The sequence below is a fragment of the Bidens hawaiensis genome, unplaced genomic scaffold (genome assembly GCF_021521415.1).
Source record: "Bidens hawaiensis isolate Kalapana, Puna unplaced genomic scaffold, B.hawaiensis_p1.1 tig00000284_1, whole genome shotgun sequence".
Lineage (NCBI taxonomy): Eukaryota > Viridiplantae > Streptophyta > Magnoliopsida > Asterales > Asteraceae > Bidens > Bidens hawaiensis.
Window position 1 is genome coordinate 542,936 of NW_027491022.1, and position 12,704 is coordinate 555,639.

General features: G+C 35.6%; 1 protein-coding gene across 1 annotated transcript; it reads right to left on the minus strand.

Moving 5' to 3' along the window:
* Positions 1–822: 822 nt before the first annotated feature.
* Positions 823–6,869, minus strand: LOC143618656 (plastidic glucose transporter 4-like). The gene is made up of 12 exons (XM_077090774.1): positions 6,788–6,869; positions 6,599–6,725; positions 6,461–6,528; positions 5,901–6,033; positions 5,730–5,829; positions 5,543–5,655; positions 4,798–5,045; positions 4,566–4,712; positions 4,415–4,488; positions 4,239–4,327; positions 1,943–2,061; positions 823–1,002 (listed from the first exon to the last, which is right to left on the minus strand). The coding sequence occupies exons 1-12, from the start codon at positions 6,867–6,869 to the stop codon at positions 824–826; spliced, it is 1,479 nt and encodes a 492-aa protein (XP_076946889.1). The 3' UTR covers position 823.
* Between the last annotated feature and the right edge of the window lie 5,835 nt (positions 6,870–12,704).

Here is a 12,704-nt window from a genome sequence, read left to right on the forward strand (position 1 = left end):
CTTCACTGCTTCAGCTCCATTTCCAACCTTCAAATCATAGTACCTGAGCACATTTGTCATAAAATAGCCTAAAAATAATAGGAGCAAATGACGGTTACATGTGATGTGACTCTGCTCCAGGTAATAACAAAATGTTTCTGATTCAAACTTCGTGTTCGAAGAAGACAAAGGTCCTGAGGAGGTGATGGGGTGGGGGTGGTGGTGGTTCGGTGGTGGTGATGGGGTGGGGCTGACGTGATGGTGGTGGTTCAAGGTGGTGGTGGTGGTGGTGGTTAAGGGGTATAATTGTAAAAAATATATTTTTCTAAGAATTTGAAAATATGGACGGGAAATGTAGGAAACATAAAAAAACTATCTCTCAAGACGGTTTTTTGAATAAAAAAGATTTGAAAAAATATGGACTTTTGTTCCAAGATTACAAAATAATTTGGACTTGCACGGCATTATTTCCCCAAATCTCGTCTTTTACCTGACTTTCTTTCAAAATTTGGCCTGCTTCCTCTTTATTTTTATCTTTTCTCAAAGCGTCTTGCAAGTCCAAATTATAAAAGATTTTGAAGAAAAAAGGGCTAAAATGGGAGTTCTCTCTCTAAAAAGTGCTATTTTGAGAATTTTCTTTTATTAAGTAACCTGGCCCAACCCAAACTAAGGATTCTCAGAGTATCAAAAATCCGAACACCAAGTAAAATAATGATGACAGAGACACCATAGAAAAGAAAAAAGATCTCGGATCCGCCATTTGCATTGCATTTACTACATTTCATTTCATATTAAGATCAATTAAAATAAACATTACCATGAAAATGTAAATTTGTTAAGTCCTTCATATGGGTGGGCTAAGTTGACGTTCAATGTCTTCCAATGATCGCCCCTTGGTTTCAACAACTTTAGAACCTATGTACATAACAGCAACAACACAAATGCAACCGAATCCAAGGTACACTTTGCTTATGCCAAATGTAGTCACCACACTCAAGAAACACAACCCGATAAAGAAGTTTGCTATCTGATCAACCGTAAAGTAACCGTTTGTTACTTGTTAAGTCCATATTAGAATTACAAGTGAGCAGAAAAACCAAGCCCGTCCAGTTGGCTTGTTTAATCTTTTCTTATGAATCATATGCTATATCTCAAGAAAGTTTTGCTATACATCTTTTTTATAAATAATGTATTAATGCATAAAATATATTAACTGCATTTACTGACTGAAATTAATTTGAATCCAACCACGATTAGAGCTGTAAATTAACCGAGCATTAACATTAACGAACCATTCATTTGCGTTCGCTCGTTTTATAAATGAACAAACAAGAACAAGGAATTTTTTTCGATTAAATTAAATGAACAAATATGTAAAGAGGCCGCGTTCGTTCAATTGTGTTCACGAACGTTTAGATGTTTGTTCATTTATATTTCATCTGTTCATGTTCATTTGTTTGCGTTCACTCATTAAAGGTTTTTATATTTTTTAATTTATTAAACTTACATTTAACCTTTGATTAATTATTAATTTGTATTTAAGTTTATAACCTTAAGAATGTTGATTTTTATTTTTCAAATCAACAAATGTTTGTTTGTTTGTTTGTGTATGTGACCGTTTGTGTTCGTTTATGAACTTAACGCGCAAAAACAAATGAGCACGAACAAAATCATTTTCTTAATGAATGAACGCGAACAAGAACATATCTTCGGTTATGTGTTCGTGAACCGTCCGTTTGTCAGGTATATGCTTAACGAACAAACATGAGCAAGGTATCGTTCAGTTCGGTTCGTTTGCAACCCCTACCCACGACCAAAGCAGGTGGTTAACCCAATCATCTTCCAATAACCAAATCAACCGCATCGTTTACAACCAAATATGATCGGTTATGAAAACCCCATAACCGAATCGAATCGAACCATGCTCACCCCTAATTTAAACATTGTTTATTCGATTCACAACTTACCCAATGCATACAAAGTGACAATGCAACTGCTTTTGCTCGTATTCTGGAGGCAAAGATCTCTGGTAGTAACAGAGCCGGGACGGGCCCCGCACCAAGTGAAAATGACAGCACGTACCTGTTAATTAGTTACCATTTTACCATGATCAACCAACATAAGCATGATTCTTTTATGATTTTTTTTAAAAGTATTAAGCCTAGGCCTGCAAATGAGCCAAGCTTCAGTGAAATGTTCTACTGGAAGTTTGTTTATATTCGTTTATTTAATAAACAAATGAGCATGAACACATTTCCCATTGTTCACTTATGTTTGTGAACGCTCATTTATGATCATTTATGACTTTATGTTTATTAGTTTATATTCATTTATGTTCGTTTGTTTATGTTCGTTAATGTATACATTTAAACTTTTTAGTTCGTTACAATTTGTTCAATTGTTGTTCACGTTTACTTTAATTGGTTTTAGCTAGTTAGGTTCATGCATCTACATGACTACATTTAGTTATTTTCGTTTGTTTACATTCGTGAACCGTTCATTTATATTGTTAACGAAAAAACATAAATGAACACAAGTATATTCATTTTGTTTACGAACAAAAAAACCACGCTCATTTAGTTTTTTTGTGTTCGATCGTTTGCTAAGTTAAAAGTTAAACAAACAAACAAACAAACACAAGCATGCTCCTTTCGTGTTCATTCAGTTCCTTTACAAGTCTAATTCCAACATAGTGGGCGTTGTGGGTGGTGGAGGCACCCCAAAGCGCAGGGTACACCGCCACCCCGGGTGCTTTGGGTTAAAAATGAGGGTTGGCTGTTTTTTGTAAAGCGCCGGGGAGGGTGATGATTTTAAAAAAAGTAGTTGTTGTCAACGACTCATTTCTAAAGGAAAAAAAAAAGAAAAGCAAAGAAACAAATTAGTTATCAAAATCTACACCCTATATAACCCAACTAGTCAGCATTTTTGCATTTTTTAAACCCAACTCTTTCTCCCATTATATACAAAAAAAATATTTAAATTTTAACAAAAAATTCAGCACAATATGAATCCATTCAACCCGTCAATGTTCGGTTTTGGGCAATTTGCATCCAATCAACGCCTGAACATCACCGAACCGACTCAACCGAACACCACCCAAGCGAGTCAACCAACCCCCAACTACCCGGTCGGTGTTTAATTCGACCCTAACATGATGTCGTACATGCAATTTTTAGGGATGCCCGACTTACAAGTCGGTGTTTATAACCAAATGGGTGTTGGTTCAACTATAAACATGCCGGCGACATAAGATGAGACAGCGACGGAGACGCAAATAGAGCCGGTCACACAAACCGGTTCGAGCAAAGGTAAAAAAGCCAAATGTCAAATCTTTTAGGGGGTTTACCAATGGATTTTTAACAGGTGGGGTAGTGGTGCGAATGATGCGAACATAATTTCGGCGGCGTGGGTAGAGTACCAAAATACTAGAGGGCTTATAATTACATGAAGTGTTGGCATCATCTTTGTGATCAACCTAAGTGGGGCGTCGTATCCCCCATCGGGTCCGGAAGTAGGCGATGACCAAAAAGGTCCAAAACCTCGTCCTCGGTTGATCTAGAAACGCCAAAGTCCGATGCTCGAAACTTCAACTTCAACTTAAACGATATTGATTTTGGTGATAATGAGGATGAGTATGCGAAGATGCCTCGACCGGGCGGTAGAAGAAGTCGTGGAAAGGGGAAAGAGGTGGGGTCGTCGTCGGTGGGTGCGAGTGTCGAAATGAAAGAAGAATTCAATGAAATGAACCGTCGACTCGCTGTTATACACGACCTTGGGAATCAACGTTTTCAACTAATGCAACAAACTTCTCAACCGATAAAGAGTTCGCTGAGATATTGAAAGAGAGGCAAGTGGACAAAGATCTCGCCTTTTTGAAGGAACCGATTGACCACCTCACCGGATATGCCCGGGCTCTAGCCCAATTAAAAGGTGATAACATTATGAAAAAATATAAGCTTGATAACTAATATTTTTGAAGTACTATTTATATATTTTTTTTTATTTTAACGAAGTGTTTTAATTTTAATGTAAATTTTTTTATTTATTTTATTTAATGAAATTTTATTTGTTTTAATCTTATTAAAAATTGAATAAAAATAATAATAATAATAATGAGGTCATGATTGGGAGGGGCTCCATCCACTACACCCTTTTTTTTTGCAAAAAAGCCCCTATGGTGACATGGCGCAAATGCCTCCATAAGGGCTCCATCTACTACACATGGTCTAAGGTTAAAAAAAGTCAGCAATTTGACTCACAAGACAGTTCCAATGACAGCAAGCGGTCCAGAGTAAGGTGTTAGAATCTCCCAAGTGAATGACAAAGAAAGCAGCAGCATTGAAGCAGCCTTGATCCAAATAAAATTCACTTAAATTTAAATAAAAAATGAAAACGAAATAAGTCGATTTTTATGTCGATGTGAATCATATGATACCATTCCTGTAAAGCTTGTGATGAGAAGCGTTTTACGTCCTTTTTTATCCATCAAAAAAGACGCGATTACCGTGCCTGAAAAAAGTCAACTACAGGTCAACTATGATGCTAAAGCTGTTTTTAGCGAATAGTAAAGATCAAGCTTATTCTACCGAAGACATTGGCTGCCCCGACTAAAGCACTTGCCGCCACATCAGATGTAACTCCAGCACGACGAAAAACAGAAGTAGAATAATATACAACAGCATTTATTCCAGCCAATTGTTGGAATAAGAAAAGGGTGGCACCAACACTGACAACTGTCATTAAACGATTAACAATTAGTTGCTACTAATCAAACTTAATCCTATGCAATGAACTCCGATTTAGGTGTTATTATAATACCTTTGAAATACCGGGAACTGAAAAGGTCAAACCAACCGGCATCTTGTTTTTCTGAACCTTGACCCGATGCATTTAAATCTTGCATAAGCTCGGTGACCCTATTCTTTCCATATAATATTCTAATTGCTTGCTCGGCTTGTGACATTTTTCTTTGCTGAACGAGCCAACGAGGACTCTCGGGGGAAAACATCATTCCCAGTGCAAGTAAAACAGAGGGGATAACGGCAATGCCAAACATTGTTCTCCACCTAATATATTAACGTTAACTGTTTTATCCCCTATATAGATATTTAATATTTCCATGTACATGTGAAACTAAAAATTTTATATAATGAATATTAATTACTTTCTTTTGTCACAGCTTTAAATATAATAATGTTTATCATGTAATTATATATATTTAGTGTGAACTTCAATGCATAATATACAATGCTCATCAACCACGATTTGCAAAAATATGTAATCTTGCAGGTTTATAGGGGGGTATGAAATTCTTCTATATATTTAAGATATTAAATAAAAAAATATATATTTGTATAAATAATAGTCTGCTTTAGGCTTGCGAGCCTAGTCAAACTTGATATGTGAAGCTTGGGCTCGTTCTCATTAACTAAATGAGCTTAGCATAACCTCGGTTTGAGCTTTAAGCGAGTCAGTATAAAGGTAGTTTGTGAGCGGCTTGGCTTATTCACTTACACCCTTAGTTTGAATATATATAAAATGTACATATGATTAAGCCAATTACCATATAGGGTTTCGAGCTAAGGGTAATCCAGCTACCAAAGCCGCAAGAATCCCAATGCAAATGAATAACTGATTGATGGATCCAAGCGTGCCCCGAATTTCAGTTGGCGAGATCTAAAAAACACGCTGACCAAAAAGTCAGAATTGTAAAGGTGTTGACCAGAAAGTCAGAAGACGTAAATGATTACCTCGGATATATACAGAGGGACAATAGCAGATGATATGCCAATTCCAATGCCAGAAAGTAAACGGCCTATTATCATGGTTTCAACGTTCTTTGCTGTCGCGCTGGAAAAGTTTATCATGTTATGTTTGATTTATACATGAAAATGTTACAAAAAGTTAAAAGCATATCTAACCAAAGAATAGCTCCAACTGTAAGGGGGATTGCATCCAATATGAAAGTTTTTGTTCTACCAAAACAGTCTGCAAGTGATCCCCCTGTAAACGAGCCAACAGTGGCACCAGCGAGAAGCGTGCTAACAACCCATCCTGCAATGATAATAATAATAACAATAATAATAATATTACCCGCCATTCGGTGTACAATTCGTTTAACCCATTTATTACAACTCGTTTAAAGCCTACTTAGCGCACTCACCATTTGATTACATCACATTTGTAAACCGACAACCTGTTTGACTCGTTTAAAAAAGACAAGTCCAGACATAATCCGTATAAATATAATCAGGTTTTGCACGCTTAATCCGACAACCTGTTTGACTCGTTCAGAAAAGGACAGGTCCAGACATGACCCGTAAAAAATAATCAAGTTTTACACCCACCAACCAGTTTACGACCCGGTAACCAACCCATATTTTACAACTCGCGTGAACCCATTTGTTTACAACCAATTTAATCACCAACCTTTTTGACTCGTACACGAGTGCCAACATACTACTAATTGAAAACAAGTTACCTTGTAGAACAGTGTTTTCCACAATACCAAGATCTTTTGCAAGGTATTCTAGTGCTCCATTAACCACACTGAAATAATGATATAAATGATCAATTTTAATAATATGTAACAATCTTAATAAATTGTTAATGTACATACCCTAAATGATATCCAAACAATATGGCTCCAAGACTAGCAACACCAACATATGGCAAAACTGAACCACAAGAGTTTGACTGGCTCTTGAGAAGAGAACTTTCTTCGATATCTCCATCTAGAACATTTGCTGCTAATTAGTTTATACATTTTCATCAAACAGAAATTGAAGCCGTAAATCGAATGACAAACCAGAAATTTGGGACTTGTGTGATCTGGGTTTTGCAGATGATCGAAACACGCTTCCACCTACACGGCCAAGCTCAAGGCCCATGGGATCCGACCCGAAACAACTCATGCACACGCTGATGATTAACCTAGGCTTTTCAACATGTACTTTACTTTTATGCCTTCTATTCAAACTTCCACATAGAGTCAATCACACTGAAAGAAAATATGTGGCAAAAGTCAACTTGTTGACGATGAATCTATACTAAACTATTAGTTTATAGCTTCGCGTAAATTATCTCTTCGTATTATTTTTGTAGATGTTGTTTGTTTTTTTTTGAAACAAAAACTGTCCGTAATCTGATTTATCTGATTTTATGTCTGCAACTCATGATTTGATCTGAAGGTCTGTAATCTATAAATATAATACTGTTTGTTTTACAAACTGGATATCGTCTGCATAAACTGACCTATCATGCATATCACAGTAGATAAAGTTTATTTAACGTATGTAGACTGCTAAAATAATTGGTGGTGGTGTACGAACTGTGAAAGTGGGTGATGGTGGACGATTGGTGGCAGACGTTTGTGGTAGGCGGTGAAAGATGGGTGGTGGTGATGGATAGTTGTGGGGGTGGTGGACGGTGGTGGGGGTAATGGACGGTGGTGGTGGCTGACGGTGGGTGGTGTACGGTGGTGGTGGGTGGTAGACGGTGGTGGTGACGGACGATGGGTGGTGGTAGTGGACGATGGTTTGTGGCCGACGGTGGGTGGTGGTGGTGATGGACGGTAATGGTGGTGAACGGTAATGGTGACGAACGGTGGGTGATGGTAGTAGCGCACGGTGGGTGGTGGTGGTGTTAGACATTGGGTGTTGATAGGATGTGAAGAAGTGTGAACAAGTTGAACAATAGCTTATTTTTTAAGACCATAAAAACATTTTTCAGATCTTTTCTTCTAAAAAAACAAACAGTATTCAGAAGCTTATGTCTGCGTGCCCGCAGACGTAAGCCCCTTACAGACCTTTTAAGCAAAAACAAACAGAACCTGTTTGGTCTGGTGTGTAATGGGTTATCAGTGCGAGCGCGTTATCGCATGTGCATATGATTTGTTGGATGTTGATTTTTGTGCGAGGGTGCTTACTAAAATATTGACGTATGCATATATATTTGATAAATCGTGTTTTGTGAAATATTTGTTAATAAAGTAGGTTTATGGGTGTTTTGATTTTTAATCAATATAAAAGATTGAATGTGTGTTAATTGATGAGTAGTTAGGGTTGTAATTTAATCAAGAGATGAAAGAAATGTTCAAGTTAAAGCTACAAAGTTGTCAATCAACGAATTGTGAAAAGAATAAAGTGGAGGGCATACGTGATTTGATTGTGAACATGCATACTGGCATATGCATGTATATTGAATAGATGGTGGTGTTATAAAAATATTCGGGGCGCAAAAAACTGATAAGTAGGAATGTGATGACAATTAAGGAAACCATATGACATTGACATGCTTAAATAACGGGAGAGTCAAGGGTCACTGAAGATTGCCCCCCCCCCCCCACCCTTCCCTTTGCTGGTAAACCAGTTAATGTGGTTGGGACGTCCTAACTGTTTGGTGATGACCACAATCTCATATAGGTTTCTTATGCCAGCCATAGCAAACAGTTTTTCGTATGTAACGTAATGGAAATGGGGAATTACGAGTACAAGGATATTTGTGGGATTCCTGGGGTTGTGTACATGGGGATCCAATTATGTTGGAGCACGGACCATAGGCTGTATGATATGTTGTGGCTTCTATGAGTTAGGAGCATGTGCGAGGAGTTGTCAATGTTTCCCAAATGGGCTCTAAAAAATAATGCTGATGGAACAGCAAGGAAAGCTATCTCTTTAACGTCATCCGTTATCATGTGAAATCTAATAGCAACGTTTGTAAACACAGACCAAGCGTGTGAAACGACGAAATATAGTTCCATTGGACTCAAGGAAGTCGTTCTAACATATTCCCTTTTCGTGTTGAAGGGTATTTGTATCCATGTTATTTGTCTTGAATAAATGTATTGTGCAAAACTTTTTAGTCACTTGAAGGGCAAATGTATAATCCCAAAGTGTCTGCGATGGTATTATAAAGGCAATGGGATTCATTTGTTGATAGGGGCTTGTTTGTCACAATTTTGGGGTTCCAAAGAACCAACTCCTTGATTTGTATTTTAATATGTATCAAACTAAAGTAATCCCATTTAGTATTTTTATCTTTTAACATTTTATTATCTTACAACATCTCTCTCTTTAATGTAGTACAAGCTGAGAAATGACCTATTTAAAGTCTTAGTGTGTGATGTCGGTACATTTTTTTTTGTTAAGGTAACCAAAACATTCCTTCCAACCACCAATCATATTCAAATGTTATGTATTTTACTTTATTTAAAATCTACTTTTTCTTTTTAATTCTGAGTTTGCAGTCAAAGTTGAGCCCCGATACATGTATTCTTTGTGGCTATAGTGATGGTTTAGCCTACATTTGGTAGGTAATTAACAAGCTTCAAGAAGATCCTATTATGCTTGAAGGCCATAAATGATGCATGTATGTACAAGTCTTAATTTGATCACTGCAATCCCATTTCATTGTGCATTAAATTTGATTGTCAAAAAACATTATGTGGCAGTCGAACCTCTTAAAAATGTTATTTATACAAAAATGTGCTAATTTTTGGTATAAATATAAATATATCTTGCTGACCAAACATACACGCATGAACATAGGGAGAAATGCTCACACACAGTAGTTTGATTATTAGGCCTCACAAGCATACCTCACCCTAAATCAACTTGAATATCCCCCCACATGTTGATCCGTTTTTTCATCGAAATTGTCAATCCTCTGTGTCAAATGTTTCTAGGAAGCCTGATTAAAAAAAATAAAAATTTAAGAAAACATGAGTTTGAAAGCAACATGTATAATTACCAACATTTTTTTTAAATGATGTCTATTAGTGAAAAAGGAATGAGATACATGTTCATGTTCATGTTCATGTTCATGTTCATGTTCAATGATAATACTAAAATTCCTCTTTAACTACAGACATGTATATGTATCTCATGTACATAGACATAAGCTCAAGCTCATGTCACAACTGACTTTTGAGATATTGTAGCTAGTAACAAGTTGCTACGCGTAGTTGTAAATGGCTCCAGTAACAAACCTGCTATTTATGACTCTAGATGAGTCGTGACAATCTCCTGTAACACTATTGTTATAACTATTAAATTGCCTTTATTAAGGGATTTAAGGCTGCCAATTTGAAATAGCAAGAACTTGTTATCGTAACAACTTCAACAGGAGATTATATGTATCAGATGGGACCTTATTTTCAGGATCCCATAGCTGCAAGCCGGAAGGCGTCAATATATAAACCTTATTCACAAGTGCATATATAAGTGTATGTTTACCAATATATAAAGAAAAGGCTAACTATATGTAACATTCATTACTTTTCAAACCCGAAAACCCGACCCATTTCGAATTTTCAGTTTTGTTTATAAATATATACATATATATTATTTTATATCTCAAGTTCGTTTCATGTATTTTACGTGTCATTCGTTATTTTCGTGGTTAAACATCCATCGATAATATAATACACACGTAGAGACGCTTATGAGTTTATCGTTCGTTTCTTTCTCGTTCATTTTGTTCATTTAACGGTACCTCGGGATTTTAATATCTAAAGTTCAAATAATTTGTTAACGTTTCGGGTATATTACGTGAAGAAAATAGTCCTATAACTTTCGATTCAATAAATATCAATTTCAATGTTCAAGGTTCTATTTGGAATTATAAGTTTAACTTAATTTTAATAATTTCTGAAAGTCGAGGGGCCAAGTGTGTAAATTAGAGTTTAAAATAATAATAATATAATATAAATTATCCCAAACCAGCCCCCCAGTCCCGTTTTTTCGGCCTGTGGCCGCTGGCGACGCCGGATTTCCGGCCAGCCATTAAACAGCCATAAATCTCGCGTTTTTGACCAAACTAAACATGGTAACAACTTTAGACTCCAATATCGCGCATTAGTCATCAATTAAAATGATTTATAACATACCAATTCAAGCATATTAATCCCGATGAACCGGCTGGATTTTAATCAAAACGTCAATACGAGCATTAATCACAATACACTCCAATTAAACCTATAAATAGGCTCATAACCTTCAACTAAACATGTCCCAATCACTTTCTTCCTCTAAAACTCTCTCTATATCATGAAATGATTCGGCAAAGATCCGAACTGCGGCGAACTCAGTTCACCGACAAGCACTTAAGTTTTCAGGTAATTGATTTATGTTTTTAATCATTATGTACCGACTAACGAAACCCCTAACATGATTTGGACGAACATTGAACGGATTAAGGGAATTGGAACTTAGGGTTTGAAGGGGGGAGATGAGGAACTTAAATTATAATATTTATATATCTTGTTCTAATCTTAAAACATCTTCTTAAGCTAGCTCAGATGGTTAACATGTGTTTGTGTGGGTTGGATGACCCGGGTTTGAACTCGGGTCAGCCCATAAAATGTTATTTTTTTGTTATCTTTATAACTTATAATTAAATTAATATGAATCAAATAAGTTATTATTATTTTTAAATAAATCAATTAAAGTTATATATGAATTTCTTGCAACCAAATAAAATGCTATAAAATTTTAATTTGTCATTTTCAACCAAAACCCAATTTCCATATTTCGTTAACCCAAACTAATTTGTTAACTATAAACCGTTAAAATTTAGTTATTCTTCCATTACTTTAATTTATTTGTTTTAATGCGCTAAACGTTAAGTAGATATTTTTAAAATCATTGAACTTGAGTTGTTAAACTTCAATCCATTATATATTTTTAAAATCATTGAACTTGAGTTGTTAAAGTTTCTAAAACCCAATTAAAACATTATCAAATGTTCACTTCGTCAACTTTAAAACGTAACCGTTTTCAAGATGAAATTTCCGTTAAATCGATGTTTTATAAACATAATAAATCTCATGCTAGTATCAAGTTATTAATTAAAGATTATTAAAGTAATTTAAAACGTCAGAATCTGTTAAGTTATAAAATATATAAACGCCATAAAATGCTAATAAAATATAATAAAATGATACACGTTCCCAACAAATAGTTAACTTTTGTTATCCCGTAAACTAGTCTTTAAATTTTCATATTCATTTTATTTATAGTTCGAGATGTTCGGTTGCTTCGATTTCTTTTTGTGTTTTCGGTTTATATTTCAAGTTATCTTTCATTTCGAGGTGAGTTTCTCACAACCCCTTTTTAAGCGTTTTCGTATTTTGGGGTGGCATATGTATTTATTATCAAACTTCAAGATTTACAATTTTGCTTACAAACTATAATTCATATCATGTACTTGTGTGCTTACTTGTTTATTTGTTATATACGTGGATTTCAAGTGGTTGCCTCAATAAGTATGATCATACGCCCCCCTTTGCACTCAGGTCCATTTGTATCGAGTGGAAAAGGGACCTCATTATCCGAGTACGTTGGTAGCCCCAACTGGAAAGGACCTTCGTTTGTTCTTTACACTCAAGTTCATTGCATCGAGTGTAAAGAACCCTTATATGCTCATTTCATAAGTTCATGGAATTGTATGGTTTTTACGTATTATATCAAATTGTGGGATTCTCACCAGCTATGTTCATAGCTGACTTTATTTTATACATATGTTACAGGTGTAAAGATACGAGGATGAAAGTTAGAAGACACATAACATGCTTATAGGATATTCAAAGAAACTTATCATTTTGTTTGCTTATTTGTTACAACTTGTATTATTTGATAAACTTGTGTTACATGAAGATTTAAATGAAATAATGTTATAATGGTCACCTAATAGTGTCACGTGTGTTTGAGCAACCTATACGTCAC

Excerpts from the sequence above, each read along its gene's own strand:
- LOC143618656 (XM_077090774.1), bottom strand. The coding sequence starts at position 6,869 with ATGGGCCTTGAGCTTGGCCGTGTAGGTGGAAGCGTGTTTCGATCATCT. Across the intron at positions 5,656-5,729 it reads TCCCTCTGTATATATCCGAG|ATCTCGCCAACTGAAATTCG; the intron begins GTAATCATTTAC and ends CGTGTTTTTTAG. Across the intron at positions 1,003-1,942 it reads ACTTTGTATGCATTGGGTAA|CAAACTTCTTTATCGGGTTG; the intron begins GTTGTGAATCGA and ends TTGATCAGATAG.